The 24658-nt window shown below is 47.0% G+C and overlaps 1 protein-coding gene across 1 annotated transcript in view; it reads left to right on the top strand.

The window, feature by feature from the left end:
• LOC143768302 (uncharacterized) overlaps positions 1-24658 on the top strand; it is a 50163-nt gene that overhangs the window by 14514 nt on the left and 10991 nt on the right. The window contains exons 2-6 of the mRNA XM_077256995.1: positions 15913-16062; positions 16192-16371; positions 16454-16577; positions 16661-16758; positions 16957-17047. Of these exons, the coding sequence (XP_077113110.1) occupies positions 15913-16062; positions 16192-16371; positions 16454-16577; positions 16661-16758; positions 16957-17047 (643 nt within the window). The remainder of the gene's footprint in view (positions 1-15912; positions 16063-16191; positions 16372-16453; positions 16578-16660; positions 16759-16956; positions 17048-24658) is intronic.

The following is a 24658-nucleotide window of genomic DNA, read 5'->3' as shown; positions in this document are numbered from 1 at the left end:
GCTGCCACTGTTGCACACCAGGTGTGCCATTATGGGACAGCTAGTGGCAAGCGTCAGCAGGCTGTATTGGCAATGAAGTGTTTGGGCGACAACAGACACACCACGGAAGTTCTGTCAGAGTTCTTGCAGAAAGAAACCCAGTCATGGCTGGGCACTGTACATCTTGAGGCAGGCTAGGTAGTGAGTGATAACGGAAGGAATTTCATGGCTGCCATAGCCCTTTCCCAACTGAAACACATTCCTTGCCTGGCTCACACATTAAACCTGGTGGTGCAGTGCTTCCTAAAAAGTTATCCGGGGTTACCCGACCTGCTCCTCAAAGTGCGCAGACTTTGCTCTCATATCCGCCGTTCGCCCGTACACTCCAGCCATATGCAGAACTATCAGCGGTCTTTGAACCTTCCCCAGCATCGCTTAATCATCGATGTTGCAACAAGGTGGAACTCAACACTGCACATGCTTCAGAGGCTGTGCGAACAGAGGCGTGCTGTTATGTATTTGTGGGAGGATACACATACACGGGCAGGCAGTTGGATGGAAGACATGGAGTTGTCTGCTGTGCAGTGGTCGAAGCTCCAAGACCTCTGTCAAGTCCTTCAGTGTTTTGAGGAATGCACACGGCTGGTTAGTGCAGACAACGCCATAATAAGCATGAGCATCCCCCTAATGCGTCTGCTGATGCAAAGTTTGACGCACATAAAGGAGCAGGCGTCTGCAGCCGAGGAAGAGGAAAGCCTTGATGACAGTCAGCCATTGTCTGGTCAGGGCAGTCTACAGGATGAGGTAGCGGGCGAAGAGGGGGAGGACGAGGAGGATGATGGGGATGAGTATTTTTTAAATGAGGAAGCTTCTCCGGGTCCAATGGAAATTGCTGGTGTGGCAAGGCCGGGTTCAGGTTTTTTTAGGGAGACAAGTGACGTAGATTTGCCTGTAACTGCCCCTCAAACCAGCACAACCGCAGATTTGACTACTGGAACTTTGGCCCACATGGCGGATTATGCCTTACGTATCCTCAAAAGGGACACACGCATTCTTAAAATGATGAGCGATGACGATTACTGGTTGGCCTGCCTCCTTGATCCTCGCTATAAAGGCAAATTGCAAAATATCATGCCACATGAGAACCTCGAACAGATATTGGCAACCAAACAAGCTACTCTTGTAGACCGTTTGATGCAGGCATTCCCAGCACACATTGCCGGTGATGGTTCTCACACGAGCCGCAGGGGGCTACAGGGCAGAGGTGTTAGAGGTGCACAAATCAGAAGTGGCGTTGGACAGAGGGGTTTTCTGACAAGGTTGTGGAGTGATTTCGCAATGACCGCAGACAGGACAGGTACTGCAGCATCTATTCAAAGTGACAGGAGACAACATTTGTCCAGTATGGTTACTAACTATTTTTCAGCCCTTATCGATGTTCTCCCTCAACCGTCATTCCCATTTGATTACTGGGCATCCAAATTAGACACCTGGCCTGAATTGGCAGAATATGCATTGCAGGAGCTTGCTTGCCCAGCAGCTAGTGTGCTATCAGAAAGAGTATTCAGTGCTGCTGGTTCAATATTAACCGAAAAAAGGACTCGTCTGGCTACCCAAAATGTTAGACCTCACCTTCATTAAAATGAACCACTCCTGGATTTCAAATTATTTTGCCCCACCTTTCCCGGCTGACACCTAGCTTTCCAGTAAAAAGGTCTTGCTTTGGGACTGGTGTTACTGAGTGTTCCAATCTCTTAATTTGCAGCTGCTGTTTGTCCAGAATACGACATGTTTTCACCTCCCTAAATGCACTAACTCCCCCCACGGGGCCGTGGTCTCGCCACTTGGCGCAAGCACCCGTTAGAGTGCCGTTTGTCTGAAGAGGTGGGTGTGCCCGCTTTTGGTCGATGACACTGCCACTGGGTCCCTCATAGTACAATAAAGTGTCTCTGGCGGTGGTGGCACGAAACCAACGTCAGACACACCGTTGTAACATGAGGGGCCCTGGGCCTGTACCGCCGGCCACAAGAGAGTCCCCCACCCCCCAGCTCAAACTGTGCTCTACCACGTGCAAAATTATCTCGCACAGCTCCACCAATGTTTAGTCTATGCGCTGACATCCTTCTATGCCTGGCACTGACAATACCAATTTGTTGACATGTATGATGCTACTTAAAATATTCAGGGTCAGTGTCCTATATTGACACCAGTAAATACGGTGTGCCAAATTACTATGTCAGAAACTCAGCAGAGGAGCCCACCCCTGTACCTAAGTATGCCACACTTTTTTTTGGGGGGGGGTTTTGCGAGACATTAACATCTATTTATATTTTGTGAGTACTAACTGTGTCAGACACTCCTTGCAATCGTTTTCCTCTGACCACACCAATGCTGCCTGTGTACCCCTGGAACCTATTTCAAAGTGCATAGAGCCCCTTTTTTTAATTGTAGGCGTACTAAGCCTGTCTGCGGTCTCTCCTTGCAATCCTCCTCCGCTGACCACACCAATGCTGCCCGTGTACCCCTGGAACCTATTTCAAAGTGCATATAGCCCCTTTTTTTAATTGTAGGCGTAGTAAGCCTGTCTGCGGTCCCTCCTTGCAATCCTCCTCCGCTGACCACACCAATGCTGCCCGTGTACCCCTGGAACCTATTTCAAAGTGCATAGAGCCACTTTTTTTAGTTGTAGGCGTAGTAAGCCTGTCTGCGGTCCCTCCTTGCAATCCTCCTCCGCTGACCACACCAATGCTGCCTGTGTACCCCTGGAACCTATTTCAAAGTGCATAGAGCCACTTTTTTTAATTGTAGGCGTAGTAAGCCTGTCTGTGGTCCCTCCTTGCAATCCTTCTCCGCTGACCACACCAATGCTGCCCGTGTACCCCTGGAACCTATTTCAAAGTGCAAAGAGCCTATTTCTTTATTTTATGTAATATTAATAAAGCGCTGATGGACTACGCTGTCCCACGCTACGAGCTACCCAGTCGACACTTCTTTTGCGAGAAAAGCCATCCCAGCCCTCCACCAGCATGTAAAAGACCGCATTGTCCATGCACTCTGGCAATCTGTGAGTACAAACGTGCACCTGACAACAGACGCATGGACCTGTAGGCATGGCCACGGAAGGTTACGTGTCCATTACGGCGCAATGGGTTAATGTGGTGGATGCATGGTCCACAGGGGACAGCCTACTAAGTCTGTCTGCAGTCCATAATTCAAATTGTCCTCCACTGTTTAAATCTGAGCTTCAACCTTCTGGCTCTCATTAAGTATTTTTAAATGTAACACTACAGTTGTCATACTACTTGGGTTGGGGCCTAGTAACGGTGTTCTCCTCCTCCTTGGTGTTCTCCTCCAGGTTTCCTTGTCTGAGCTTCAACCTTCTGGCACTCATTAAGTGCTTTTTTTAAAAAAAATTGTTGGTTGGGGCCTGTTAACGGTGTGTGCCGCTCCCTGGTGTTGTCCTCCACTGTATAAAGCTGAGCTTCAACCTTCAGGCTCTCATTAAGTAGTTGTTTTTAAAAATTGGTGGTTGGGGCCTACTAACGGTGTCTGCCGCTCCCTGGTGTTGTCCTCCACTGTATAAAGCTGAGCTTCAACCTTCAGGCTCTCATTAAGTATTTTTAAATGTAACACTACAGTTGCCATACTACTTGGGTTGCGGCCTAGTAACAGTGTTCTCCTCCTCCTTGGTGTTCTCCTCCAGGTTTCCTTGTCTGAGCTTCAACCTTCTGGCTCTCATTAAGTGCTTTTTTAAAAAAAAATGGTGGTTGGGGCCTGCTAACGGTGTCTGCCGCTCCCTGGTGTTGTCCTCCACTGTATAAATCTGAGCTTCAACCTTCTGGCTCTCATTAAGTGCTTTTTTTAAAAAAAATTGGTGGTTGGGGCCTACTAACAGTGTGTGCCGCTCCCTGGTGTTGTCCTCCACTGTATAAAGCTGAGCTTCAACCTTCAGGCTCTCATTAAGTAGTTGTTTTTAAAAATTGGTGGTTGGGGCCTACTAATGGTGTCTGCCGCTCCCTGGTGTTGTCCTCCACTGTATAAATCAGAGCTTAAACCTTCAGGCTCTCATTAAGTAGTTGTTTTTAAAAATTGGTGGTTGGGGCCTACTAACGGTGTGTGCCGCTCCCTGGTGTTGTCCTCCACTGTATAAAGCTGAGCTTCAACCTTCAGGCTCTCATTAAGTAGTTGTTTTTAAAAATTGGTGGTTGGGGCCTACTAACGGTGTCTGACGCTCCCTGGTGTTGTCCTCCACTGTATAAAGCTGAGCTTCAATCTTAAGGCTCTCGTTAAGTAGTTGTTTTTAAAATGTGTGGTTGGGCCCTTAAAACGGTGTCTGACGCTACTGGGTTTTCTCCTGTTTTGTTGTCCCGACCTTCGATGTTCAGGCTTTCGGCTTACATTTTAAATAATTAAACTGCAGTTGGCCTACTACTTTGGTTGGACCTAGTACCGGTGTGTGCCGCACCTTGGTGTTGTCCTGTGTTATTTTCCTGACCTTTAATCTTCAGGCTTTCGGCCTTCATTTGTAATATTAAACTGCATAGGGCCTACTAGTGTGGTTCGGCCCTACTAACGGTGTCTGCCGCTCCTGGGTTTTCTACTCCACTGAACTAAGCAATGCCACCTGGTTAGTCCTGTTACCAATTTTGAACTGCATTTTACCCACTTTATTATTTGGGCCTATATCAGTGTTTCCTCCTCATCCTGCCCATTGCCCAGCCGGTGCTAGATGAGTCTTGTGGTACTTTGACCCAGACCACTACATTCCCCTTGCACGCTACACAGCCACAATCTGACCCTGCTGAAAGTCAGGTTCCCCTTCCCGCATGTTATACCACCTTACACAAGGACAAAGAGGAAGGTGCAGATGAAAGTGCAGGTTCCTTCATCAGGTGGGGGGGCATACTCGTTGGCGACGTCACAGGCACAGGGCCCCTCAGAGTATGCAAAAGTGTCGCTGCCGGTGGGAGGCGCCCCCGCCGTGCAAACACACCGCCGTACTTTGAGGGGCCCTGTGCCAGTGCCAATGCGAATGAGTGGGCCTCCCTGCTTGCTCAGGATCACAGCACTTGCAAAGTTAAAATACTTACCGTACCTCTCACTGCTCCACTGCCGTGACGTAGTCCACGTTTCCTGGGCCCACTAAAACCTTGAACCAGCCCTACCCCCCACAACTTTTGCCAACTGACCCCCAATTTCCAATGCCTAACTATTATTATAAAGTTAATTAAGATTGACAAGCTTCATTAACAAGAATGGATGTTTTTGCCATTAAAATGGGCACTCTAGGTGTTTTCCTGGCCTCCACTCACTGCCGACTATGCTGCCCCATTGACTTGCATTGGGTTTCGTGTTTCGGTCGATCCCGACTTTACGAGATAATCGGCCGATTTCACTCGACCCGACTTTTGAGATAGTTGAGTTCCGCGAAACCCGACTCGACCCTAAAAAATTCAAAGTTGCTCAACCCTATTGAATAACATTGGTCCCAGTGCAGTCCGATTTTTTTATCGGATTGTACTCATCCGTTTCTCGCACAAATGAGTATGAGCCCTTAGCCGGACACTGGAAGGGGGTAAATAAGCGAGATTTCGGCATTTTAGCTCCCGGTGTGGAGGCGATAGCACAATCATATGCCGCCATATACTAGACGTCCGGTAACCGGTGATAATCCCCTCATGTGTGGGGTCTATTTGTCTCCAGAGAAATCACACGTTACATTCCACACAGAACATTGTGTAGAAAAGGCGGCGCGAGGTGATTGTGCCAGTAGTGAGGGCGAATAATGGCGGGAATGTCACTGACTGAGGAGAAGTCTCCATGTAGCGTCTTCACTGCGGATCACGTGACCCCTGACTCCTCCCCTGTGACCTCATCACAGGTCCTGTGCGCACAGAGCAGCCATATCTGTGGAGTGCGGCTCTGCAGGTGGAGGTATGTGGAGATTCCCCAGTACTGAGCGCAGCCGGGGACATTAACCCCTTCTGCACGGAGGAGACTCTTTATAAGAACCATAACGTTGTTGTTCTGTTTCCTGTAATAGATACATACGAGCCAACTATGGAGGACAGGAAGTGAGGAGCGGAGTGTTCTCCTAGTACAGGGCCCCTTTCTTGGCCTCACACAGTGTAATGCCCCCATTATGCCCTGTAAGCAGGGTTCTGCCCCACACCCAGCTGCCTCGGGCACTTTACCAGGAGCTGGTACCTCAGATTCTTCCCCGCACCCCTTTCCTTTGTTGGCCCCAAATCTGTTCTGCCTTTGGGGCTCCGGCCTTTATAATCTCAGTAACTGCGCCATCAAGGTCTCCTGACCAGGTGCACCCTCTAGACTCTTCCCTCCGGAAACCCTCCCTCTTCCCATTGGTGTCACATGGTCCCGTCTGGACGGCAGATAGCAGTCTGTACAAATGCAGCACAGCCCTGAGGAGGCTTTATTATGACTCTCCTTATTACACCCCTTATGTAATATATATGATGGCGCTCACACAGTATAATGTTTCCACAGTACTGGCATCTCTCGTAAAAAAGGGATTTTCACACTACCGCCACACACAGTATAATGTTCTCATAGTACCGCCATACCCACACACTGTATAATATTCTCATAGTACCACCATACATAGTACCTCCATACCCCCACACACAGTATAAAGTTCCTACAGTATCGCCATACCCCCACACAGTATAATGTTCTCATAGTACCGCCATACCCCCACACAGTATAATGTTCTCATAGTACCGCCATCCCACCACACACAGAATAATGTTCTCATAGTACCGCCATACCCCCACACACAGTATAATGTGCTCACAATAGTGGCTTCCCACAGACACAGGATAATGTTTCCACAGGACTGGCATCCCCCTCACACAATATAATGTCCCCACAGTACTGCCATCCCCCCACTTTCTCATGTTCCCACAGTACTACCCCCTACGTGCACAATATGGTACCATCCACCTCACTGACTACCTCCGACCACCGACAATTAATAAATACTCACTTATCCTCATCCTTGGTGCAGATACTAATGAGCCCAGGATCTATGAAATATTTACCATACGATAGTTGGATAGGCAGGAGTGTATCATCCATAAAGGTAGCCCACTCGGTTGCTATGATGCCTATGAAGTGACAGGGCTCGGTGGGGTGTGGGATTGGTCACCCTCTCCTTCCCATCATCACAATTTCAGTGATATCCACATTCCCATGACGGTGATACCGCTGAATAGATTAGTGAATCAGGGAGTGGAAAGCTCCTGATCCACCATTCAGCCTTCACTTCTGAGTCTGAGACTCCGTGCACTGCAGGCACAATGACGTCACTACATCACACCTGTAGTACGGAGCCTCAGTCCTCACACCGCACAGACCAGAGCAGCGCTCCTCAGGAACCGGGTTGGCTGAGTAGTGTGTGGTTTATATCAGGAATTGTGGGGACATCATATTAAGAGAAGAGCTGTTGGGACTCTCATCCTGAATGTGTGGCTGGTAGGGGCCATTATACTGGGGTTGTGGTGGACTGTAAATGCCTCCATACTGAGTGGGGGGTTTTATTTTGTGTAGCAGGTTGTGGTGGCCATAATTAGAGTTGAGCGAATATGTTCAGAAAACGATTTCCAAACATAAATTCGAAACTAATATGGTACATTCAGATTCATGATCGGTAACACAAGCATTTTTCTTAAGATCAGAAAAAGTCGGTAACATTCGATAAAAGACATAATAGAAGCCGGCAATACATGTGCCGTGTTTAGTAAAATCGCAGCAAACACTGGGCGTTTTTGCTGCATTTTTATATGCTAATTTTCAGCTGCTTTTTCCATTACCAGCAAAGTCTGAGATTTCAGAAATCTCATACACACACATTGTTTTTTTTTGTCATCAGGATTTTGTGCTTTGCTGCGTTTTTTTCACATAGAGCATGTCACTGCTTTCATAATTTTTGCAGCATTTTTCACCCATTGACTTGAATGGATGGTAAAAACGCTGCACATACGCAGATTGACCTTTTTTTTGCAGCGTATTTGCAGCAGAAGAGTCAAGGACAGCCGGATGTGACCTCACACTCGGCTCTGCTACCTCTAGATGGCAGGCTGCATGATGCGTCCATACTGCCTGTCATTGAGCAGAGTGGACCCAAACCCTATTCACTGGAATGGGGGGCCTGACAATACAGTGTTTGACACTCTGTCATATGCATGACGGCCCAGCAAACACCGCTTCTGAATGGCGGTGAAACCATCCCCACCGGTCAGAGAGCCGCAATTCCCCCACTGTCAAAAGACAGCGGGAGCGCTCAGCTGTGATTGGAGGTGTATAGGTTACCTCCAGTCACTGGTGTCAGCTGATGGGACAACTCCTCCCATCATCCGACACCTGGTGCCGCTAATAACAGTGAGAGCAGGAGCGGATGATAGGAGTATTCATCAGCTGCTTCTGTGCGGTAAATAAATAATTAAAAAAAAACCCTGCGTGGGTTCCCCCTATTTTTGATAACAAGCCAGGCAAAACTCACAGCTGGGGGATGCAACCCTCAACTGTCAGCTTCAGCAAGGCTGGTTATCAAGAATAGAGTGGGCCCCACACTGTAATTTTTAATAATTCTAAATGGTGAACTGCACCGTGCGACTTTCTCACGGTGCTATTGGGGTTTCTCACCGAGGTCACCGCAGTTCAGCCCGGCTGGGAACGGAGCATCAGTGACGTCACCGCTAGACACAGACGCTGCGCTCGCAGCAGCTCATTCACCAGTGGTTCTCAGCCTGTACGGTCACATCTTGGCACCGTCCAGGTTGGAAACTATTTCTCCCCCAGATATGGATTACAGCGTGGGACAGAATGATGGAGAGGTGAGGGATATTCTTGTTTTATTATTTTTGGTTTATTACAGGAGATTGAGGGCTTCGGTGGAATTAGGCGAGGTCGTAAGTATGGTTTAATTGATATTATTAAAGGAGTCTGTGTCATTCTTTCAATTAACCCCTTCATGACCCAGCCTATTTTGGCCTTAATGACCTTGCCGTTTTTTGCAATTCTGACCAGTGTCCCTTTATGAGGTAATAACTCAGGAACGCTTCAACGGATCCTAGCGATTCTGAGATTGTTTTTTCGTGACATATTGGGCTTCATGTTATTGGTAAATTTAGGTCGATAATTTCTGAGTTTATTTGTGAAAAAAACGGAAATTTGGCAAATTCAAAATTTTCACATTTTGAATTTTTATTCTGTTAAACCAGAGAGTTATGTGACACAAAATAGTTAATAAATAACATTTCCCACATGTCTACTTTACATCAGCACAATTTTGGAAACAAATTTTTTTTTGGCTAGGAAGTTATAAGGGTTAAAATTTGACCAGTGATTTCTCATTTTTACAACAAATTTACAAAACCATTTTTTTTAGGGACCACCTCACATTTGAAGTAATTTTGAGGGTTCTATATGGCTGAAAATACCCAAAAGTGACACCATTCTAAAAACTGCACCCCTCAAGGTGCTCAAAACCACATTCAAGAAGTTTATTAACCCTTCAGGTGTTTCACAGCAGCAGAAGCAACAAATAGGGGAAAAATTAACATTTAACTTTTTAGTCACAAAAATGATCTTTTAGCAACAATTTTTTTATTTTCCCAAGGGTAAAAGGAGAAACTGGACCACGGACGTTGTTGTCCAATTTGTCCTGAGTACGCTGATACCTCATATGTGGGGGTAAACCACTGTTTGGGCGCACGGCAGGGCTCGGAAGGGAAGAAGCGCCATTTGACTTTTTCAATGAAAAATTGGCTCCAATCTTTAGCGGACACCATGTCGCGTTTGGAGAGCCCCCGTGTGCCTAAACATTGGAGCTCCCCCACAAGTGACCCCATTTTGGAAACTAGACCCCCCAAGGAACTTATCTAGAAGCATAGTGAGCACTTTAAACCCCCAGGTGCTTCACAAATTGATCCGTAAAAATGAAAAAGTACTTTTTTTTCACAAAAAAATTATTTTAGCCTCAATTTTTTCATTTTCACATGGGCAACAGGATAAAATGGATCCTAAAATTTGTTGGGCAATTTCTCCTGAGTACACCGATACCTCACATGTGGGGGTAAACCACTGTTTGGGCACATGGTAAGGCTCGGAAGGGAAGGAGCGCCATTTGACTTTTTGAATGAAAAATTATCTCCATCGTTAGCGGACACCATGTCGCGTTTGGAAAGCCCCTGTGTGCCTAAACATTGGAGCTCCTCCACAAGTGACCCCATTTTGGAAACTAGACCCCCCAAGGAACTCATCTAGAGGCATAGTGAGCACTTTATACCCCCAGGTGCTTCACAAATTGATCCGCAAAAATGAAAAAGTACTTTTTTTTCACACAAAATTTCTTTTAGCCTCAATTCTTTCATTTTCACATGGGCAACAGGATAAAATGGATCCTAAAATTTGTTGGGCAATTTCTCCTGAGTATGCCGATACCTCATATGTGGGGGTAAACCACTGTTTGGGTGCACGGCAAGGCTCGGAAGGGGAGGCGTGCCATTTGACTTTTTGAATGGAAAATTAGCTCCAATTGTTAGCGGACACCATGTCGCATTTGGAGAGCCCCTGTGTGCCTAAACATTGGAGCTCCCCTACAAGTGACCCCATTTTGGAAACTAGACCCCCCAAGGAACTTATCTAGATGCATAGTGAGCACTTATAACCCCCAGGTGCTTCACAGAAGTTTATAACGCAGAGCCGTGAAAATAAAAAAATAATTTTTCTTTCCTCAAAAATGATTTTTAGCCCAGAATTTTTTATTTTCCCAAGGGTAATAGGAGAAATTGGACCCCAAATGTTGTTGTCCAGTTTGTCCTGAGTACGATGATATCCCATATGTGGGGGTAAACCACTGTTTGGGCGCACGGCAGGGCTCGGAAAGGAAGGCACGCCATTTGGCTTTTTGAATGGAAAATTAGCTCCAATCATTAGCGGACACCATGTCGCGTTTGGAGAGCCCCTGTGTGCCTAAACATTGGAGCTCCCGCACAAGTGACCCCATTTTGGAAACTAGACCTCCCAAGGAACTAATCTAGATGTCTGGTGAGCACTTTGAACCCCAAAGTGCTTCACAGAAGTTTATAACGCAGAGCCATGAAAATAAAAAATAATTTTTCTTTTCTCAAAAATGATTTTTTAGCCCACAATTTTTTATTTTCCCAAGGGTAATAGGAGAAATTGGACCCCAAAAGTTGTTGTCCAGTTTCTCCTGAGTACGCTGATACCCCATATGTGGGGGTAAACCACTGTTTTGGCACACGTCGGGGTTCGGAAGGGAAGTAGTGACGTTTTGAAATGCAGACTTTGATGGAATGCTCTGCGGGCATCAGGTTGCGTTTGCAGAGCCCCTGATGTGCCTAAACAGTAGGAACTCCCCACAAGTGACTCCATTTTGGAAACTAGACCCCCAAGGGAACTTATCTAGATGTGTGGTGAGCACTTTGAACCCCCAAGTGCTTCACAGAAGTTTATAACGCAGAGCCGTGAAAATAATAAATGTGTTTCCTTTCCTCAAAAATATTTTTTTAGCCCAGAATTTTTTATTTTTGCAAGAGTAACAGGAGAAATTGGACCCCAAAAGTTGTTGTCCAGTTTCTCCTGAGTACGCTGATACCCCATATGTGGGGGTAAACCACTGTTTTGGCACACGTCGGGGTTCGGAAGGGAAGTAGTGACGTTTTGAAATGCAGACTTTGATGGAATGCTCTGCGGGCATCAGGTTGCGTTTGCAGAGCCCCTGATGTGCCTAAACAGTAGGAACTCCCCACAAGTGACTCCATTTTGGAAACTAGACCCCCAAGGGAACTTATCTAGATGTGTGGTGAGCACTTTGAACCCCCAAGTGCTTCACAGAAGTTTATAACGCAGAGCCGTGAAAATAATAAATGTGTTTCCTTTCCTCAAAAATATTTTTTTAGCCCAGAATTTTTTATTTTTGCAAGAGTAACAGGAGAAATTGGACCCCAAAAGTTGTTGTCCAGTTTCTCCTGAGTACGCTGATACCCCATATGTGGGGGTAAACCACTGTTTGGGCACATGCCGGGGCTCGGAAGGGAAGTAGTGACGTTTTGGAATGCAGACTTTGATGGAATGGTCTGCGGGCATCATGTTACGTTTGCAGAGCCCCTGATATGCCTAAACAGTAGAAACCCCCCACAAGTGACCCCATTTTGGAAACTAGACCCCTCCAAGGAACTTATCTAGATATGTGGTGAGCACGTTCAACCCCCAAGTGCTTCACAGAAGTTTACAACGCAGAGCCGTGAAAATAAAAAATCATTTTTCTTTCCTCAAAAAATATGTTTTAGCAAGCAATTTTTTATTTTCACAAGGGTAGCAGGAGAAATTGGACCCCAATATTTGTTGCCCAGTTTGTTGTGAGTACGCTGATACCCCATATATGGGGGTAAACCACTGTTTGGGCGCACGTCAGGGCTCGGAAGGGAAGTAGTGACATTTGAAATGCAGACTTTGATGGAATGGTCTGCGGGCGTCACATTGCATTTGCAGAGCCCCTGATGTGCCTAAACAGTAGAAACACCCCACAAGTGACCCCATTTTGGAAACTAGACCCCCGAAGGAACTTATCTAGATGTGTGGTGAGCACTTTCAACCCCCAAGTGCTTCACAGAAGTTTATAACGCAGAGCCGTGAAAATAAAAAATAATTGTTCTTTCCTCAAAAATTATGTTTTAGCAAGTAATTTTTTATTTTTGCAAGGTTAACAGGAGAAATTGGACCCCAACAGTTGTTGCCCAGTTTGTCCTGAGTACGCTGGTACCCCAAATGTGGGGGTAAACCACTGTTTGGGCGCACGTCGGGGCTTGGAAGGGCGGGAGCACCATTTGACTTTTTGAACGCAAGATTGGCTGGAATCAATGGTGGCGCCATGTTGCGTTTGGAGACCCCTGATGTGCCTAAACAGTGGAAACCCCTCAATTCTAACTTCAACACTAACCCCAACACACCCCTAATCCTAATCCCAACTGTAGCCATAACCCTAATCACAACCCTAACCCCAACACACCCCTAACCGCAACACACCCGTAACCCTAATTCCAACCCTAATCCTAACCCTAATCCCAACCGTAACCCTAATCCCAACCCTAACCACAACTGTAACCCCAACACACCCCTAACCCTATCCGTAACCCTAACCACAAGCCTAATCTTTACCCTATTTCAAACCCTAGCCCTAATTCCAACCCTAACTCTAATTCCAACCCTAACCCTAAGGCTATGTGCCCACGTTGCGGATTCGTGTGAGATTTTTCCGCACGATTTTTGAAAAATCTGCAGGTAAAAGGCACTGCGTTTTACCTGCGGATTTACAGCAGATTTCCAGTGTTTTTTTGTGCGGATTTCACCTGCGGATTCCTATTGAGGAACAGGTGTAAAACGCTGCGGAATCCGCACAAAGAATTGACATGCTGCGGAAAATACAACGCAGCGTTTCTGCACGGAATTTTCCGCACCATGGGCACAGCGGATTTGGTTTTCCTTAGGTGTACATGGTACTGTAAACTTGATGGAAAACTGCTTCGAATTCGCAGCGGCCAATCCGCTGCGGATCCGCGGCCAATCCGCTGCGGATCCGCGGCCGATCCGCTGCGGATCCGCTGCCGATCCGCGGGTATCCGCTGCGGATCCGCTGAGGATCCGCTGCCGATCCGCGGGTATCCGCTGCGGATCCGCTGCCGATCCGCGGGTATCCGCTGCGGATCCGCTGAGGATCCGCTGCCGATCCGCGGGTATCCGCTGCGGATCCGCTGCCGATCCGCGGGTATCCGCTGCGGATCCGCGGGTATCCACTGCGGATCCGCGGGTATCCGCTGCGGATCCGCTGCCGATCCGCGGGTATCCGCGGCCGATCCGCTGCCGATCCGCTGCGGATCTGCGGCCGATCCGCTGCGGATGCGCGGCCGATCCGCTGCGGATGCGCGGCCGATCCGCTGCCGATCCGGTGCGGATCCGCGGCCGATCCGCTGAGGATCCGCTGCCGATCCGCTGCGGATCCGCGGCCGATCCGCTGCGGATCCGCGGCCGATCCGCTGCGGATCCGCGGCCGATCCGCTGCGGATCCGCGGCCGATCCGCTCTGTGTGCACATGCCATAACCCTAACCCTACCCCTAACCCTAACCCTACCCCTAACCCTAGTTCTAACCCTAGTTCTAACCCTAGTTCTAACCCTAACCCTAGTGGAAAAAAAAAAAAAAATTTTCTTTATTTTATTATTGTCCCTATGGGGGTGATAAAGGGGGGGGGGGTGTTATTTATTATTTTTTTATTTTGATCGCTGTGATAGAACCTACCACAGCGATCAAAATGTACTTGTAATGAATCTGCCGGCCGGCGGGCGTACTGAGCATGCGCCCGCCATTTTGGAAGATGGCGGCGCCCAGGGAGAAGACGGACCGACTTCGGGAGGCTCGGTAAGTATGAGGGGGTGGTGGGGGGGTGGATCGGAGCACAGGGGAGGGGATCGGAGGACCGGGGGAGCGGACAGGAGCACGGGGGAGCGGACAGGAGCACGGGGGAGCGGACAGGGGAACGGAGGGGGCACCGGACAAAAACGGAGGACTGGGGAGGAGATCGGGGGCGGTGGGGGGGGCCAGTACATGATTTCCAGCCATGGCAGATGCTATTGCAGCATCGGCCATGGCTGGATTGCAATATTTCACCATTTTCATAGGTGAAATATTGCAAATTGCTCTGATTGGCTGTTGCACTTTCAACAGCCAATCAGAGCGATCGTAGCCACGTGGGGGCAAAGCCACCCCCCCTAGGCTGAAGTACAACTCCCCCTCTCCCTGCAGATCGGGTAAAATAGGAATTAACCCCTTCACCCGATCTGCAGGGATGCGATCATTCCATGACGCCACATAGGCGTCATGGGTCGGGAAGGCACGGGTTTTCATGACGCCTACGTGGCGTCATGGGTCGGGAAGGGGTTAAAGGACTTTTTTCTGGGTGTCTATGTTTTCTTACAATGTGACTATGGGGTTAGTAATGGAGGCTTCTTATTGACACCTCTACATTACTAACTTCGGGGCTTGATGTCACCGGACAATACAAAGGTGACACCAGTCCCCCCCAACCTTTACCCCACTTGTCACCGCTAAAGGGTAAGTGGGAAGAGAGAGGCTAAGTGCCAGAATTGGTTCATCTTAGAGATGTGCCTTTTCCGGGGTGGCTGAGAGCTCTTGTTTTTAGCCCGGGGGGCAGTATCCATGGCCTCTTCTTAGGCTATTAATAGCGACCCGCAGCTGTCTGCATAGTCTTTGCTGGTTATTAAATATAGGGGGACCCTACACCACTTGTTTGGGGGTTCCCCCGTTTTAAAAGCCAGTATACAGTTGTGAGCTGATATTAATAGCCTGGGATGCTCCATGGGTATTACCCCCTTCCTAGGCTATAAACAAACTTCTGTGTGTGAATCAGAGCTGAGACCTAACGTGATAGAAGATTACAGTGCGGGGAAGACGGGAAACCTTTATATAGACGGCCGGTGGTGATGGAGTCAGTGACCGACTCTGGCCTAATATGTCTCTAGAGCCGTAGTAGAAGATGAAGATGTCGTCCTCATCATGAAGTAGTTATTTCTCATGTCACGTGTAATGAATATCTCCTGCAGTATTGCTAATGCCGATTCCAGGGTCGGTAAATGAGACGAGAATTAGCGTTATGGAAGATGAGTCTATGAGGAACGTATTCAGCTGCCGACTCCGAGGAGGAAACTGCTTGTTGTCTGTGGCCTAAATATATAGGATTTATTAGTAGATGTAAAGAAGGAAACTAAATACTGTAAAATAATAAATCTCCTCATATGTTTCCTTATTATCTCCAGTAATTGTATTATTACACAGGATTCTTATGATGTTACATCGGCTCATCTTCTCATTCAGGTCTCTACAGTATCGGATCCTCCCAGTGAAGATCTTCTACAAAAGAGAATTTTCCTGATTTACCCATCACAGATGGATATGGACAGAGACAAGATGGCGGAGAGGATATTACACCTCACCCTAGAGATCCTCTTCCGGCTTACTGGAGAGGTGAGAGATTCTGATGACGTCACATTACATCATTCTTATCTATGGGAATAACAGATGGACAGAACTGGAGAGGTGAGGACTCTGGAAATGTCTGTAGTGAGATTTATTAATGTGTCTCTCCATTACCAGGATTACACAGTGGTGAAGAAGACCTCTAGTGATCGCTGTCAGGACCCTGTGTCTGCGGGATGGGGAAGACCCCTGAGCCCAATCACGGGGCCTCCACCTCACCCCCTGATCCATGAGGACATCAATGACCAGAAGATACTAGAACTCATCTACAAGATGATTGAGCTGCTGACTGGAGAGGTGACGCTGCTGGGAATGCTGGGACATTATACAGTAACACTATGAAGGGATCGGGGGATGACGGTATCATTGTATATGTCAGGTTCCTATAAGGTGTCAGGATGTCGCCGTCTATTTCTCCATAGAGGAGTGGGAGTATTTAGAAGGACACAGAGATCTGTACAAGAACGTCATAATGGAGGTTCCCCAGACCCTCACATCTCCAGGTAATAGACAGGACTAAATACACACGGCCTATAATTATCTGTATGTAAAGAATGAATTCACTCCCTGTATGTGTTTCCTCCAGATCTGTCCAGTAAGAGGACAACACCAGAGAGATGTCCCCGTCCTCTTCTTCCACAGGACTGTAACCAAGAAGATCCCAATACTCCTCAGGATCATCAGGTAGATGGAGAGAAGGTGTCAGGAGATCTCCCCTATGATGTGTAGACGCCGGTGAAGGTCTTGTGCTCAGTCTTGTTTTATCCACCAGTATTATATGTTTTATACTTGTGTAATGAGAACGGTGGAGATGACAGGATTAGAGCTGATCATAGATGGGACTTCTCCATCTGTCGGTGACTTTTATAATATTTGTTTCAGGGTGAAGATCTGACCCATATTAATACTCCAGAGACATATGTGAGGGGGGATGAGTGGTGTAAAGAGGAGATTCCTACATATGACTACCCAGGTGAGTAGTGACCACTAAATGCAGAGAAGTCACAGATTCTTCTCATCACCGGCTGTGGCTGCTTTATCGGTGGTGTAGTCCGGCCGTATTACCATGATCACCATTTTGCCTCTAGACCACAACATTCTCCTCCACCCAAAACTGTTCAAATGACTTTGGACATTGAAAGCCCTTTTCTATAGAACTTACAACCTGGTAGATCCACCTACCCCCTGGGTTTGGGAGACGCTGTTACCTGCCCAGATCTGTAAACTATAAAGCCAAATGACAGCGTACGTAGAATGTGCTGACAAGGTAGAAAATCACTTGAAGAAAAATATTCTGATGGGCCTGTAAGAGAAAGCGGAGGGTAATGATGCTGTTGGCTTCCTAGATCCCTGAGATCTTATCGGATGAATCTCCCTTCTCTCCCTTCTGTGCTGCTGAATGTGATCATATGGTCCCTACAAGACCAGGTCCCGTCTTTCTGGCCAAACTTCACTTTTATGATCGACAACATTAAATGTGCAGTGAGGCCAAGTGTGAATTTCTGGACAATAACAGAGTTTCCCTTTATCCGGACTTTTCACTTTGTATTAAAACTGACTAACTTCCAGGAGGATTGTGATAATCTACATAAACCCATCACACCGGTGCCATGATATATCTCTGAGCTGTGCGTGGCTGATGGCTGTAATATACATTTATTCCCGCCTGCAGGAGATGTGTTGGCTCCAGCTCTGGATTCATGGATTCACTCCACCTCATAAATTACATTGTTTTATCCTAAGAAATTCAGATTACTGCACAATCTCTCCTGAAATGGGGAGCGATATTATTTTCTGTAATCTTCTGGTCAGGATTCATAGTAGCTCCAATGGTCCACCATAGATGAATGCAACTCTGGTTTACTGTTGTGTAATCTGTATTTGTAGTTTTCAGTTAATGAGATTCTCGTGCTCTGGGGCGGGGCTGTGGGCGGGGCTTTGTGTGGTGTTTATTTTTTCTAAGCCTCACAGTAGCCACAATATTATAGGGGGGCAGGTCAGTGAGGGATCAGCGACCTGTCATAAGCCAATACAGATGAATATGTAATCAGAGCACCACATAAAGCCCCGCCCACAGCCCCACCCCAGAGCAACACAAAGCCCCGCCCACAGACGCCCCAGAGCACGAGAATCTCATTAACTGAAAACTACAAATACAGATTAAACAACAACCACAAGACGGATTTCATCACCAGGTATCGGTGTAATCAGTATAACGGCACCGACCTGACAGTGCCTGTAGTCACTGAGCACAATCCTGCTGACAGGTTCCCTATAAGACATCTCCGCTCTGCACTATTATACACAGTTCTCTATAAATGTGTAATATTTCTTGTTGAAACTCATCTGACAGAAAATATTGGAGCTTACGATAGTTTAGCTCCGTTATAGTCTTCAGAAGGGGAATGGCACTAGGTCAGCATAAGTCACAGCAAGAGAACTTTCAATCAATGGACCCGTAGAAGTGCTGATTGCACAAAACGGCCACCGTCCTCCTGCACTCCCCGCACCCTCCGCACTTTCCAGTATGTATTTGTATTAATCTGCACATGGATTAAACACTTTGAAGGGTTTCTGAAGGATGTTATTCTGGATTATCTCAATGAGAATAACTGTGTAACTCCATATCAGCATGGGTTTATGAGAAATCGCTCCTGTCAAACCAATCTAATCAGTTTTTATGAAGAGGTAAGCTATAGGCTGGACCACGGTGAGTCATTGGACGTGGTATATCTCGATTTTTCCAAAGCGTTTGATACCGTACCGCACAAGAGGTTGGTACACAAAATGAGAATGCTTGGTCTGGGGGAAAATGTGTGTAAATGGGTTAGTAACTGGCTTAGTGATAGAAAGCAGAGGGTGGTTATAAATGGTATAGTCTCTAACTGGGTCGCTGTGACCAGTGGGGTACCGCAGGGGTCGGTATTGGGACCTGTTCTCTTCAACATATTCATTAATAATCTGGTAGGTTTACACAGTAAAATATTGATATTTGCAGATGATACAAAACTATGTAAAGCAGTTAATACAAGAGAAGATAGTATGGTGCTACAGATGGATCTGGATAAGTTGGAAACTTGGGCTGAAAGGCGGCAGATGAGGTTTAACAATGATAAATGTAAGGTTATACACACTGAAAGGAATCAATATCACCATTACACACTGAACGGGAAACCACTGGGTAAATCTGACAGGGAGAAGGACTTGGGGATCCTAGTTAATGATAAACTTACCTGGAGCAGCCAGTGCCAGGCAGCAGCTGCCAAGGCAAACAGGATCATGGGGTGCATTAAAAGAGGTCTGGATACACATGATGAGAGCATTATACTGCCTCTGTACAAATCCCTAGTTAGACCGCACATGGAGTACTGTGTCCAGTTTTGGGCACCGGTGCTCAGGAAGGATATAATGGAACTAGAGCCAGTACAAAGGAGGGCAACAAAGTTAATAAAGGGGATGGGAGAACTACAATACCCAGAAAGATTAACAAAATTAGGATTATTTAGTCTAGAAAAAAGATTACTGAGGGGCAATGTAATAACCATGTATAAGTATATAAGGGGACAATACAAATATCTCGCTGAGGATCTGTTTATACCAAGGAAGGTGACGGGCACAAGGGGGCATTCTTTGCGTCTGGAGGAGAGAAGGTTTTTCCACCAACATAGAAGAGGATTCTTTACTGTTAGGGCAGTGAGAATCTGGAATTGCTTGCCTGAGGAGGTGGTGATGGCGAACTCAGTCGAGGGGTTCAAGAGAGGCCTGGATGTCTTCCTGGAGCAGAACAATATTGTATCATACAATTATTAGGTTCTGTAGAATGACGTAGATCTGGGGATTTATGATGGAATATAGGCTGAACTGGATGGACAAATGTCTTTTTTCGGCCTAACTATGTTACTATGTTACTTTGGATCAGCAAACTGGTGAGTACTGCTATTTTCTGAAAACTTACTTTGTGGAATTTCATAGTTTAGCTCCTCCTCAATATACTCCGCTCCATCGGCCTCAAGGACACTGTTCTCTCCTGGTTGTCCTCCTATCTCTCTGACTGATCCTTCACTGTATGTTTTGCTGGTTCCTCCTCCTCTCCCCTTCCCCTTACTGTTGGGGTTCCTCAAGGATCAGTCCTAGGCCCCTCCTCTTCTCTTTGTATACCGCCCCTATTGGACAAACAGTCAGTAGATTTGGTTTCCAGTACCATCTCTATGCTGACGACACCCAATTATGCACCTCTTCTTCTGCTTTCACTCCGACCTTCTTAGAAAACACCAGTGATTGTCTTACCGCTGTCTCTAACATCATGTCCTCCCTCTATCTGAAACTGAACCTGTCAAAAACTGAACTCGTGTTCTCTCCCTCTACTAACGTACCTTTGCCTGACATTGCCATCTCCGTGTGCGGTTCCATCATTACTCCAAAGCAACATGCCCGCTGCCTTGGGGTCATCCTTGATTCCGAGCTTTCATTCACCCCCCACATCCGATCACTGGCTCGCTCTTCTTATCTGCATCTCAAAAACATTTCTAGAATTCGCCCTTTTCTTACTTTCGACTCTGCAAAAACTCTTACTGTCTCACTTATTCATTCTTGTCTGGACTATTGTAACTCTCTACTAATCGGCCTCCCTCTTACCAAACTCTCCCCGCTCCGATCTGTCCTGAATGCTGCTGCCAGGATCATATTCCTCACCAGCCGTTACACCGATGCCTCTACCTTGTGCCAGTCATTACACTGGCTACCCATCCACTCCAGAATCCAGTACAAAACTACTACCCTCATCCACAAAGCTCTCCATGGCTCAGCACCACCCTACATCTCCTCTCTGGTCTCAGCCTACCACCCTACCCGTGCCGTCCGCTTTGCTAATGACCTCAGGTTAGCATCCTCAATAATCAGAACCTCCCACTCCCGTCTCTAACACTTTACACGTGCGGCGCCGATTCTTTGGAATGCACTACCCAGGTTAATACGATTAATCCCCATAGTTTTAAGCGTGCCCTAAAAACGCATTTGTTCAGACTGGCCTACCGCCTCAACGCATTAACCTAACGATCCCTGTGTGGCCTATCATAAAAAAAAAAGCAAAACACATAATCAGGTTCCTCGCATCATGTTCTCATACACTTTATGCAGTTAATAGCCCTCTGTGTCTGTACTGTTACATACTTAGGCTGATAACTGGTTCATGCAGCTTTACATGAACACCCGAGCCTTACACTATGGCTGGTCCAAATAACTAAAGCAATTGTTACCATCCACCTCTCGTGTCTCCCCTTTTCCTCATAGCTTGTAGCTTGTGAGCAGCAGGGCCCTCATTCCTCCTGGTATCTGTTCTGATCTGTGTGATTTCTGTTATGCTGTAATGTCTATTGTCTGTACAAGTCCCCTCTATAAGTTGTAAAGCGCTGCGGAATATGTTGGCGCTATATAAATAAAAATTATTATTATTATTAGATTGTGAAGTCCCCGAGCCCCGTGCCCTAATTACCCCAGAGAGGTTTCACCACTAGCTCCTCATTTATTACTGATGGAGACTGTTCAGTTTGAGCATTTCAGTAGATGTTATTGTCTATAGTCAGTTTTTGATTACAGTAGTGTCCAGAATACTCTGATTTATCCTCTTCCCGCAGCCAGTTTTGTGTTCTTTATCAGGCCCCATTTTTACAATCTGACGTGTGTCACTTTATGTGGTGATAACTTTGGAATTATTCACAAAGGATAATAGAAAACAAATGGATCTTACTAATTATTTTCCAACTTCTCACAATACCCTACATACGATTGTACACTACTCTCTGGGCACATGGCAGTGTTCAGGAGGGAAGGAGCGCCATTTAGCTGGTTGACTGCAGATCTAGCGGGAATAGTTTGTACATACACTATATATGCTTACCGGGTGCACAGGCCTTCATTGCAATCCATCCACTATGCATGAGTTCCAATACAATAGAAAAAATAAGGCCGCACTCCTTTTCTTCAAGTGAAGTTCTGTATTTGAATTCAGACCCACATGGCAGGCGACGTTTCTCAAGCAGTGAATCATTCACAACATACATATGCTAATTACACACTTTTTTTCAACAGTGTCACAAACAGTGCTCATTTTTTTAAAAAGACAGTTGCGTAATATTTTGTGCATGGATCCAATGTGCAATATACCGTGCTTCTTGCTAGGAAATATCCTCTCATAAAGTGCATTGTGCAGTGTAAACAGAGCGATTCTCTATTAAATATTAATAAAGTGCTGTTGTGCTTTAAAATATTTTAAGAAAACTCACCATAAAGTTGGGATCACAACAAAATAATGGAATAGTTTGTAGACACAATGTATTGGGAGCACTGTTCATGGTCAACCGGCAGCTCAAAAGATCTCCACCATGAACATGCTTGGCACTATCTTCTCTGCTTTCCATATCCCAAGGATTGCCTTGCTCATCGCCCTTTAACACCATTACATGGATCTGGACTTACACTGGGACCCCTAGGCTTGGACCATGGTGTTACCTGCTATTCTGTGGTGTTAGATGGCAACAACAATATTCACGTAGCTGGGTCAGAACCAGAGGACAGAATCAGAAGACCCAAGAGTAGTCAGTAAACGGGCCACGGTCACAACAGTAAACAAATACACAATCCACAAGCTGAGCACAGAGGACTGAACCAGAGGAGAACAACGCTGTTTCTGGCAGATTCCGGCCATGTGCTTTGAGCTTTAGTAGGCTGTGGTACTTTCCAATTGGCTGAAGTAGGGAGCAGATTACTCCAGCTGGACAGCAGGAACAGATCCCAGATGAGATTGGACACATCATATGCAGAAGCCCTAATATGACTAAATGACAGAAAACCCCATAAAGTGATTCCATTTCATAAATTAATTCACTGAGGCTTATAATTAGCGATGAGCGAATGTACTCGCTACTTGAGATTTCTCGAGCATGCTCGGGCGTCCTCCGAATATTTTTTTAGTACTCGGAGTTTGATTTTCCTGCCGCAGCTGGATGATTTACATATGTTAGCCAGCATAAGGACATGTGGGGGTTGTCTGGTTGCTAGGGAATCCCCACATGTACTTATGCTGGCTAACAGATGTAAATCATCCTGCTGCATCAAGAAAAACTGAAACTCCCGAGTACTAAAAAATACTCAGAGGACCCCCGAGCATGCTCAAGAAATCTCAAGTAATGAGTATATTCGCTCAACACTAGTTATAATCTATACATACTGAGCACACACTGAGCATGCCTAAGGTAAGACCTCTCATTGGAGGTCAGGGGTGTAAGGTTTCTCTTACTGAGAGTGTTGGGGGACACTCGCTTGGCCGCAATATTCAAGCACACGGCACGGGTTTATAAACAAAACAGTCCATACGGTTTATTAAAGTGCCATAAACCGGGTAATGCACAGTTCATTATCACATAGAACACAACAGGCACCAACAGTCTCTTTGGTACCTGACGGGAGCCCTTGCTCCACCTGCCGACTCTTTTAACAGTCTTCTGGGTAAGCTGCCTAACGGGGATCACCAACTCGCCTGGTCAATACACAGTAGTCAGTCCAGACCTCACCGAAGGACTCCAGCTTCCCCACTCTCTGTTAACACTCTTCCGGGTAAGCTGCCTAACAGGGATCACCAACTTGCCTGTCCGGCACACAGTAGTCAGTCCAGACCTCACCGAAGGACTCCAGCTTCCCCACACAGTAACTGTCTCTGGCTCCGCAGATCCCGGTTCTCACCTTGTCACCGCAGGTCCTGGACCCCGTCCTCCACCCATCAGCATAGGTCCTGGACCCCGTCCTCCACCCGTCACCACAGGTAACCAGGATCACGCCGGTGGCCTAGTCCGGGTATTCTTCAGGACGTCCTTCCCCAGCTGGGAACGTCCAACACCCAGGCCACCCGAAGCCAAGTCCCACGAACTCAGGTGCTTGCAGGACCCTAGTCACTCCCAGAACAGTCCAGCACCATTCGGGACCTTCACGGTCAGGTCCATACACAGGTTCCACACAGGACCTACCGGACACACCTCTCAGCTCCACACACAGGGAGCTCACATCCAACACTGACCCACACCCTGGTCACGTTACATACTGGTAACCTCTCCCCTGGGTGGGAGTGTATGTGTGGCTAGTCTGACCCTCCCATCTCTCATGACTAGCCTAGTAAGTCACCCAAACTTAACTATACACATTACACAAACTCTTGAGGGACTACAGGTCCCAGCATAACCACAATACATCAGACTTACCACGCAGACTCCCTCTGCGACACATATCGGCCATTCACAACACTGCCGATTACAGGTTCACCACTATTACCACAACAGATACGCCTCCATGCATATCTCACAGAGCGCCCCCTAGCTGCCACAGGGGTCACTACACCACATATCCCCCCCCCCTCTGTTCACACCTGTAGGGTTGAACACCTGTCAAACACCTGGAATCTCGAGACAGGTCACACACTCCTTTGTCCTACCAGTCGAGAGGACTGTCTCAAACGGTTTTGAGCAACACTCACAATCACACCCTTGTTGGGTTTACCCCGCCCCCAGCGGTCAACACGTAGGCCTTGAGCTTTGGC

The sequence above is a fragment of the Ranitomeya variabilis genome, chromosome 4 (assembly GCF_051348905.1).
Source record: "Ranitomeya variabilis isolate aRanVar5 chromosome 4, aRanVar5.hap1, whole genome shotgun sequence".
Classification (NCBI taxonomy): domain Eukaryota; kingdom Metazoa; phylum Chordata; class Amphibia; order Anura; family Dendrobatidae; genus Ranitomeya; species Ranitomeya variabilis.
The sequence above is the reverse complement of the archived record's forward strand: the minus strand, read 5'-3'. Positions and strand labels throughout refer to the sequence as shown.